The following is an 11,042-nucleotide window of genomic DNA, read 5'->3' as shown; positions in this document are numbered from 1 at the left end:
CACAATTGGGAACGCCACGGTACTACACAGTTTTATAGTGGGAGAGATCGTTGATAAAATCATAATTGGAGTGGACTTCTTAATTGCCCAAGGCATCAAGATCGACACGCAAAGCAAGAAAATGCGATATAAGAACATGGATGTGCCACTTAATTTCGGCTACGAGAGAGGCTACAGCAGTAAACGAGTGCTGGTGGAAGAGAGTCAGCAAATACCACCAAAATCAGAAGCAGTCATCTGGGCAAAGGTTGATGGAGATTGTGGGACAAACAAATTGTGCGTTGTCGAAGCAGCAAATAAATCAGCACTGAATATACTTACAGGAAAAACCCTGGCCATGACAAAACAAGATGGATGTATTCCGGTAAGAGTACTCAATGAGTTCAAGCCACCATTCAATTTGACCAAAGGAGCTATTTTGGGAAGATGCCAAGAGGCTGAAGTAGTTATTAACTGTGAACAGCTCCAGGAACACGTTTCATCTAGTAATACTGATCTTTCAAATGACATCATGGCATGGACGCAGGGGCTAGAGGAAGCCTATCAGAGTAAGGCAAAACAACTGCTCCTAAAGTACGCGAACATATTTGACCAGGATGGTTCCAAACCAGGCCGCACCAATGTTGTGAAACATCAAATTCACACTGGAGATGCGAGGCCGATCCGTCAAGCTCCACGTAGTGTTCCACTGGCGAAGAGGGAAGTTGTGAGTCAAATCATACAAGAAATGAGCGACAGCGGCGTCATCGAACCATCAGCTAGTCCATGGAGCTCACCGGTAGTACTTGTAAAGAAGAAGGATGGAAAAATGAGGTTTCGCGTGGACTACCGGAAGTTGAATGACGTTACGAAAAAGGATAGCTACCCATTGCCAAGAATTGACGACACTCTGGACTCGCTATCCGGTACGAAATGGTTTTCCACACTGGACTTGAAAAGCGGCTACTGGCAAGTTGAGGTGAAAGAGGAAGATATAGAGAAAACAGCCTTCAGTGTCGGTGATGGTCTTTGGCAATTTACAGTGATGCCTTTTGGACTTTGTAATGCACCACCTACTTTTGAGAGACTCATGGACCAGGTACTGAAAGGACCTCATTCGAAAACATGCTTGGTGTACCTGGACGACATCATCGTATTGGGCAAGAATTTTGATGAACATATTAAGAACTTGGAGAAGTTTTCCAGAGAATAGCTGGCGCTGGTCTGAAGTTAAGTCTCAAAAAGTGTGCGCTGTTTAAAAAAGAAGTAAATTATTTGGGTCACAAGGTAACGACGGAGGGCATCTGCACAGCGAATAAAAAGATAGAGGCAGTAAAGGATTGGCCAAGACCACAGAATCTGCATGAATTGAGAAGTTTCCTTGGGCTGTGTACATATTACCGCCGGTTTGTACCAAATTTTGCCAGCGTAGCCCATAGTCTCCACGAGCTAACAAGAAAAATTAAAGCTTTTGAATGGAAGAAGGAGCAAGAAGTAGCTTTCCAAACATTGAAAGAGCGTTTGTGCACTGCCCCAATGTTGGCATATCCGATTCCAGGAGCCACGTTTATTCTAGATACAGATGCGAGCGGATATGCTATAGGAGGCGTTTTATCACAACTGGTCGATGGACAGGAGAAGGTAGTTGCATATTACAGCCGTTCAATTGGAAAACCAGAGAGGAACTATTGCGTTACACGGAGAGAGCTGTTCGCATTGGTAGAGTGCATTAAACATTTCCACAAATACCTCTACGGCCAGCGATTCCGCGTCAGGACAGATCACGCAGCGTTGAAATGGCTTCTGCAGTTCCGTGCAGTTCTGGCACGGTGGATCGAGCGACTACAAAGCTATGACTTTTCCATTGAGCATCGAAAAAGGTAGTACCCATGGAAATGCTGATGCAATGTCACGAAGACCATGTAGTTTGGAATGCAAGCACTGTTCAAAAGCCGAGGCTAAAGAAGACATTATAGATGTCCGGCTAATGACTATAACAGGTACAGATGAATGGGACAAGGAACAGCTAAGAAAGTGTCAGCTAGAAGATACAGATCTGTCACGTGTTATGCAAGGGCTCGAACGAAACGAAAGACCAAACAGAGAAGAGATGTCAGCAGAGAGTCCCATTGCGAAGTCATATTGGGCACAGTGGAACAGTTTAGAATTGATATCCGGTTGCCTTCATCGAGTTGTTCCCAGAAAGAGGATTCCTGACGTGCTCAAAGAGCTGCATAATGGTCCAAGTGGAGGTCATCTTGGAATCACGAAGACGCTCGAGAAAATTAAGCAGAGATTCTATTGGGTTGGTTACCGTCAGTCGGTCACCGAGTGGATTGCCAACTGCGAGGTTTGCAACAGAGCGAAAGGGCCCAAAACACGAAGTCATGGCCAGATGAAGCAGTATATTTCAGGTGCACCATTTGAAAGGATCGCCATGGATGTCGCAGGTCCATTTCCTACTAGCAAACGGACACAAATACGTACTGGTGGTTATGGATTATGTTAGTAAATGGCCAGAGGTATGTGGCGTTCCTTATGGAACTCCTTCAGAAAAATTGTTTTTGTGCGAACTCTAATGCACACACGCACTTATCGAAAACCAAACACGTAGTTTAAGTTTAACTCTATGTACTTTTGTTTTATTCAGTTTTCGTTTGTAGTACAATAAATGTTCTTGAGTTTTTTAAAATTTGTATTTTAGTTTGTACACTTCAATTAAAATGTTTTAGTTCTCCAGACACTTACTTCGTGTTTTTCTTAACATGTCCAAAATTATAATGATGGCCGCCTTTTTCATTTGCCGACCTCCCCGTTTCCAACTTGTTTCAACACCTGTTGTCCATTCACAATAGACAACAGGGTTGCACCAAGTGGGAAACAGGGTAAGATCATAAGGCTGCTGTTACACCATCCCCCTTTTCGAAAAAAGTTTGAAGTCGACAAGTTGATCAGGTTTGTCGGCTTCAACCTGTTTGGGTGGTTATTATTCATCCCGATTGGGAAAAAAATTAGGATAATTTTGAGCTTTGCGGCAGATCTACCTAGGCTAACTTGGCTAGTTTAACTAATTACATTTATTTATATTTTAAGCCTACATATTTACATATATGAATATTAATAGTTTATTTATTATTCTCTTTTTTTCTGTAAGTAGCTTATTTTATTTAATTAATTACATTTATCTGTGCTTTAAGCCTACATATTTACATATATGAATATTAATAGTTTATTTATTATTCTCTTTTTTTTCTGTAAGTAGCTTATTTTATTTAATTAATTACATTTATCTGTGCTTTAAGCCTACATATTTACATATATGAATATTAATAGTTTTTTTTGTTTGTTTTCTTTGTACTTCAAAATTTCATTTATATCGGTTTTGAATAGTAACTTATACATACATTTTCCATTTGTTTATTTTACTTACGCTACGTATTGTTTCTATCGTTTGACATATTTTTATTTAAATGTGCTTTTACTTAAATTAAGTATGGTTTTAGAGTATGAGAAATTTTGATTTAAATTTGCTTTATTAGCGAAGTGAAAAATAAAAAAAATCTTTTTTGACTATCTCAAAATTAAATTGGGTACATCCGATTGTATTTATCTAGGTACTCCTCTTATGCGGTTTTTATGTACCGTTTTGTATTTTTTATTTTCATTATCAAAAATGGTTACGTTTACACCGTCTATACTTGTTACTAGGTATGGGCCCTGATATATGTTTTTATGTTTTTCCCGTGGTTCTTTTTGAACTAAAACCATATCGTTTATGTTTACTACCATTGTTGTGCATTTTTGTCATATGCATCTTTATTCCTTATTTTGTGTTTTTCTACTAACTCTTTAGCCAAGGCGTGGCATTTTTGCATTCGGTATTTTACTTCTTTTGAATAATTTTCGATATTATAAATTGGTTCAATTCTTTCGTTCTTCAGTTCAGATGGCACAATGGCCTTTTTACCAAAAATTAATTCAAAGGGAGTAGGTTTATTATCGAATACCGTATTTGGCGTTGTGTTATGCCAAAACGTAAAATATCTCAAATATGTATCCCAATCATCAAAGGAATCATTTAAGTACGCACGTAGGTACTCGTTGAAAACTCTATGGTTTCTTTCGACAGTTCCTACGGTTTCGTGGTGATATGGTGTAGAAAAGTTGTGATCAATATTTAATAACTGGTTAAATTTGCAAAAATTTCATTTTTGAATTCAGTACCTAAATCTGATTTAATGGATTTCATAACACCGTATATTAAAATGAAGCCTTCGAATAGTGCTGACGCGATGGTTTTTGCACTTTTATCAGGTATTGATATTGTAACTAAGTATTTTGTCAGATCGCAGATTATGGTAAGCGCGAACTTATTACCATATCTCGATTCTGGTAATGGGCCTATGGTGTCAATTACGACAATGTCAAAAGGTTTATTAGGAGTAGGAGTTAGAACGAGTTCTTCTTTATTTCCTATTTTCACTTTATTCAGAAGACATTTTTCGCATTTCCTAACATAACTAGCTATGTATTTTGTCATGTTTTTCCAGTAAAATTTGTTTCGTAATTTGGCGTATAATTTTTTCGTTCCACAGTGACCTCCAGTGATGGGATCATTGTGATAAATTGCTAATAATTTTGATTTTTGTTCCTGATCAGTGATTGTTTCAATTGGATGCATTAAAATAATTTTTAAAAATTGTAAAAGCCTATTTCCTCTTTCTTTAAAATTTGTAATTGTAATATATTTGAAAATTAAATCGTTTTTTGGCCATTCTATTTCCTTAATATTGCGTTTTCCGGCTTCTTTTTCTAGCCTCGAAAGTAAATTATCGAAATTCTTTATTTCGTTAGAAAATTCAAAATCAAGTAAAATTGTTCTTTTATGCTTTATATGCTTTATATGCTTTATATGCTTTGTATGCTTTATATGCGCGCATATTCTTAAAAATTGTTTATTGTTTTTATCATGAAATATTTCTGATCTAATACGAGGAATTTTTTTTGAAAAGTTATGAGTGAATTTATTAAACACGTTTAATGTTTGTATGTTTTCACATAAGTCTATATTTCCGGTAGAACTACATTTATTCTTTTTCTTACTCATAGCCCTAGTCTGAAATGCAAATATATTTTTGGTTGATTCTTTTATTTCGCCAATGGTTATGCGAGAAAGTGCATCCGCTCCTACATTTGATTTTCCCTTTATGTACTCTATTGTGAAATTGTATTCTGCCAACTCAAGTCTAATTCTAGAAAGTTTTGAAGATGGGTCTTTCATAGTGAATAAATAGACTAAAGGCCTATGATCTGATTTTACAATAAAGTGATTTCCATAAACGTATGGTCTGAATTGTTTAATGGCAAAATAAATGGCTAATAGTTCTAACTCAATGATGGCTTTCTTTTGTTCTGCCTCATTAAAAGATTTTGACGCATAACATATGGGTAAATCGCTGCCTTGATGTTCTTGGCTGAGTATCGCTCCACATCCCGTCTTAGAAGCGTCTACTGTAATGGTGAACTCTTTAGAAAAATCTGGGTATTGTAATATCTTTGGTGACATTAGGGATGCTTTTAGTGCATCAAAGGCTTTATCGCATGATTCGTCCCAGTTAAATTCTACTCTTTTCCTATTCAGTCTGTTCAGAGGTGCTGCCAGAGATGCAAAGTTGGGAATAAAGCGTCTGTAGTAGTTGGCAAAAGCTACAAACCTTCTTACAGCGTCCTTGTCTGTTGGCTTAGTATAGTTACGAATTGCGTCTATTTTAGATTCGTCTGGTGACAGACCTTCATCTGAGCATTTGTGTCCTAGGAATGTTACTTCTGGTCTTAGAAAATTGCATTTACTTGGATTGAGTTTAAGGTTGAATGATCTACAAGTATTGAATACTTTAGACAAATTTTTAATGTGATGGGATTCGCTACAGCCGATGACTATAATGTCATCTACATAAAGAAAAGCTACATTAGGGGGTATTCCTGAAAATGCGATGGTCATCATCCTAGAAAACGAATTTGGTGCAATGTTCAGACCAAATGGCAATACCTTCCATCGATACGCTCCGCGATCAGTAGAAAATGAGGTTATATCGCGTGAATCTACGTGTAATGGTATTTGGTGAAATCCAGAAAAAAGGTCTAAAGTTGAGAAAAATGTGGCTCTGCCAAGATTGTCTAAAATATCATCGATTCGTGCTAATGGAAATTTGTCTGCTATTAGCTTCTTGTTAACTGCGCGAAAGTCAACACACATTCGGTATGCTTTTTTGCCATTTATTTTCTTTTTAGGAACTAAGATAAGAGGACTGTTGTAGTTAGAATAGCTTTCTTCTATTAAATCATTTTCTAATAATTTTGTAACCTGTCTGTTAATTTCTTCCCGCTGCGAATAGGGTAGACGATAGTTCTTTATATACACTGGTTCGTTGTCGGTTAACCGCAATTTCTGCTCATAAAAATTATTTAACGTCATTTTATCGTTGTCAAGCGCGAATATGTCAGCATATTGTATGCATAGATCTAAAAGTTCAGATGGTGCATCTTTTGGAATTTGATCTTTTAAAATCGAAGTTATTTCGTTAATTCGCTTATCATCTGACTTAGTTTTGTCGATTACATAGACGTGATAATTAGATAAGTTTTCTGTTTTAATAGAGTTTTTGTTTACGAATTGTACATCACTTGTGGTATTGATTAATTTTATGACTGGGTTATTGGAGTTTGTAATGCATCTTGCGGTAAATACGCCTTTTTGTATTTCTTGAGATTCAACGAAAAGTGGAGTTGTTGAGTGACCTAAGTCGAAAATTCGAAAAACTTCGCATCTTGGTGGTATGACACACATATCTCTTTCTGTTCCGTGTAGGATTGGCATAATGACTTTTTCTTTATTTGCCCAGAATGAGATGCTACTATTTGAATAATTTATTACACATTTATTATAATGAAGAAAATCTTTACCCAGTATACCGTCTGATGGGATATTGAAGTCATCTTTTACCACATGTAAGCTGTGTTCGACTAGATTATTCGAAAAATTTAGGTTTATGTTTATTTTACCCAAAGTAGCAACAGAATCTGATGTAACGCCAGTGATATTCACTATTTCGTCATAGTTAATGGGAATGTGCTTATTTAAGCTAGAAATTTTAATTAGCGAAATATCAGCTTGTGTATCTAGTAAAAATGTACATAATTTGTTAGATCCGGTTATATGAGTTTCGATAAAATCTGAGTAGTTTAGCTTTAGACAAAAAATATTTTTAATATTTATTCGTTTATCTCCTCGTCCCTCAGTGTTCGCTGCTGAGGGGCGTCCAAGTTTAAAGAGCGAACGTTTGCATTATTTCGCGTATTTGAACTTCCGGCGTTAGTATTGGTTCTGTTTTCTAGCCTATTTTGACTGTTGCTAGTATTACGCGAGTTACTATTGTTTCGATTGTCGTTGTTTTGCCTATAGTTGTTGTTTTGCCTATTTTGATTGTTATTATTGTATCTAGCGTTATTATTGTTGTTGTACCTATTGAAATTATTATTGTTTTTGAACCTGTTGAAATTGCTATTGTTGTTGTATCTATTATTGTTATTGTAGTAGTTATTGCCTCTATTGTTATTGCGAAAGTTGGGTTGATTGTTAAACCTTGATCGAAAAGCTAATACCTGCCTTTCTGTAGCCTGATTGTTTTGTTCGACTATCATTTTTGCTACGACGTCTTTTGCGTCACTAAAGGAGGTTGATGCGAGAATTGATTTGACTAAGTCTGAGCGCGTATTTAGCCTACAGACGTTTACTGACTGTTCGACTGCCATCTCGTGCGCTTTGTCTTTTGATATTCCCCCGATAATTAGAGACCTCTCTAAAGCATCAGATAATTCCTCTACTCGTTTAGCAAACTCGGTTAAATTATTGTTCGTAACTTTTAGTGAAGCTATTTTCCCTGCAACGACTTTTGAATTGTCTGGCTTTATTCGACTTTTAAGAGCATCTTTAATTTCTTGGATAGATGTTATATTTGTCGGAATTGCTTCTCTTGCTTTCCCTTCGAGCTTCGATTTAACCAATAAAATGAAAGTTGGCACAAGATCTGGATCTATACATCCTTCTACTAGTTCAATTTTATCTATGAAGGAGTCTAGCGCTAAGGGGTCACCGTTATAGTTTTCCCTAAATAAAGGCGCCCACGACCCAATAAACTGTCTCTTTTGCTCTGGTGTAGCCATTATTGTTGGTTCTAGAAAACTAGTACGAGATTGGTTGGAATTTGGGAAAGTTGTTAAAAGCCCTAAAGAGTTGTTTGATGTAACGACTGGGTCATCGAAACCACAGAAGTTTTCTTGTAATGAAATATTTTCGGTATGAGGTAAAAAACAACTTTGTTCACCGATACGAGTGTCGAGTGTTTCCGGCTTTGATGAGTCAGAGAATTCCTCTTCTTCCTCAAATTCGATTTTGTATGCGTCGAAGGATTCTTTTTCTTCCCGATCCGTATCTGATATAAAAGTGTTATCTTAGACTAAGTCGATGTAGTTGGTTGGTACTTTAATTGTGCAGTTGAGTTTTGTAAAACATTTAATTAATTCTTCCCTACAACGTGATAAACTTTTATTCACAGCAATTGGCCTAGGTCGGTTTTCAAAATGCCCGTTTGCCTCTATTAAAATGTTATTATATGCCTCAATTAAAGAATTTTTATATTCATCTAACTTCTCTTGCCTTGTCGGTAAAGAACGACCTGTATGTAAAACGCGTTTTCTAATTTTAAAGAAATTTTCTCTCAATTCTTTGAATTTTGTTTCGAAATTTGACATTAGCAAAAGGAAGGCTCTTACACTTGCAGCTTTGTATGCTATCCAAGCATTAAGAAATTTTAATGAAAAGAAGGTTGAAAAGATTTTATAATCTAATTCGAGTTGTGAAAAAGTTGCAAGTTTGAGGTATGAATATGAACGAATTTGAATGAAAAAGAAATTTGGAATGGTTTTAGAATTTTAAATTGTTTGAGTTCTGAATAAGGACAAATTTGAATTGAGAATATATTTGAAATGGTTTTGTAACCTGTATTGTATTAACCTAAATTGAATTGTTGCTGCGGATTGAGACATGAATGTGAACAAATTTGAATTGAAAGTGAATATGAAATGGTTTTATCACCTAAGTTGAATTAATAAAAGTGGCAAGTTTGTGTTATGAATGTCAATTTTAATTGAAAAGAAATTAAGAATGATTTTATAATCTAATTTGAATTTTGTATTGAATGTTGAAGTAGAATTAGTGAATTGAATAAATTTGACATTATTTGAAGTTGGAGTCACTTGAGAGACAGCTGGGTTGTATTCCCTGTGAACAATGAATAAAAAAATTGTTTATACCGGGTGTGCTACCATATACGGTATATAAGAGAGAATCCTGATCTATTTTTCCAATTTTCCAAGACAGTATTAATTTTAGACGTGATATGTTTATTGCAATTTAGTATTTATTACAATATTGTTTAACGTGACGGCCGCACCGTTGCACAAAAAGTATTAAATTTTAATATTTAACGTGTCGGCCGCACCGCTACACAGCAAAATGTGGAGTATGAATTGTAAAAATTTATTGAATTTTCATCATTATTTTACGTGTCGGCCGCACCGTTTCACCAAAATGTTTTGTTTGTTTTTTTTTTTTTTTGTATTGTGAGTTAATAAAGTTTTCAATGTATTAAATTTTTACGGTTTGTTAAAGTATTTCAAAGTATTTGATATGTTCAAAATTACTTAAATCTTCGCACAATGTACTATGTATATGCTTATGTCTTTCCTTTTTGTTTTCTTAAATGCCTCGCTCTTAGACACAATTTATGTAATATATGCATATACATACTCACCATATAAAAATTTATTGAAAGTATATATGTGTAAGGCCAATTTCGTTTTTTCGATTTGTGTCAAAAAAAAAAAAATTTTTGAAAGTCGTAGATACTTTAAAGTGATGCAAAAAAAATTCAAAATGTATGTGTATCAATTTTGTTTCGAATTATATCTATTACATATATGGGATTATCGGAAACTACTTTAATTGACTAATAAATTTGAGAATATCCATTTCACTTTAATTTTGAACGATGTTAAAAGTATGTATTTTTATTGTATGTATTCACGTTTGATTTTGACTGATTATATTTCAAGCTATACACATTATTGTTGCAAATCTAAATTGCTTTACTTATGAAAATTTAGAGTTATTATGTATGAAAATATTATAAAAATTGGCAAAGTTGAAGAAACAACCGATATTGCGGTTAGGTTTTAAGAATTTTTCCGGAAAATATAGATTTGAGGTTGATCGAATTTGAAAGAAATTTTAAGTATTTTTGCGAAAAATATTGATTTGAAATTGACCGAATTTAAAGGTATTTTAAGTATTTTTGCGAAAAATATTGGTTTGAGATTGACCGAATTTAAAAGAAATTTTAAAAATTATATCGAAAAATATTTATAAGAAAAATTATGTATTTTCAAAAGCAACTACATATTACATCTCAAACATACATTCATACTGCAAGCTACGCCTCACCATACGCTTTCACCGCTGCTGCTGTTCTGCTGCTGCCGTCATCACTTCGCTGCTTACAATTTTCGTTCAGCTTCATTGTGCAGCTGCTATTCTGATGTGCCGTTATTTATAGTGGCTTCGCTTGGTTCGGGGTGCCGTACATTGCCTTGTCCCGTTATGTTGGGTACAGCTTCCCTTCAATTTGTATGCCGAAACCTCTGTATGTGTTATATTTTTTTTTGTAGGTTTTTGTATTTTGTATTTTTTTTGTAAAGCTTTTTGTATTTTATATTTTTTTGTAGATTTTTGTATTTTATATTTTTTTTGTAGATTTTTGTATTTTATATTTTTTTGTAGATTTTTACATTTTATGTTTTATATATTTTCACCAATTGCGCTGCCTTACGAAGGTGGCCTGGTGCTCCATCCTACATTAAATTTGGCAAGCTGCCTCACGGTCGCCATGTGGCGTTCCTTATGGAACTCCTTCAGAAAAATTGTTTTTGTGCGCACGCTAATGCAC

At 35.0% G+C, this 11,042-nt stretch overlaps 1 protein-coding gene across 1 annotated transcript; it reads right to left on the bottom strand.

The window, feature by feature from the left end:
* Positions 1-6,857: 6,857 nt before the first annotated feature.
* LOC137247560 (putative mediator of RNA polymerase II transcription subunit 29) lies at positions 6,858-10,616 on the bottom strand. Its single transcript, XM_067778543.1, has 2 exons — positions 10,541-10,616; positions 6,858-8,489 (listed from the first exon to the last, which is right to left on the bottom strand). The coding sequence occupies exons 1-2, from the start codon at positions 10,614-10,616 to the stop codon at positions 7,252-7,254; spliced, it is 1,314 nt and encodes a 437-aa protein (XP_067634644.1). The 3' UTR covers positions 6,858-7,251.
* Between the last annotated feature and the right edge of the window lie 426 nt (positions 10,617-11,042).

The sequence above is a fragment of the Eurosta solidaginis genome, chromosome 4 (assembly GCF_040869045.1).
Source record: "Eurosta solidaginis isolate ZX-2024a chromosome 4, ASM4086904v1, whole genome shotgun sequence".
In the NCBI taxonomy this organism is placed as follows: domain Eukaryota; kingdom Metazoa; phylum Arthropoda; class Insecta; order Diptera; family Tephritidae; genus Eurosta; species Eurosta solidaginis.
This window is presented reverse-complemented; position numbering and strand designations above follow the sequence as displayed.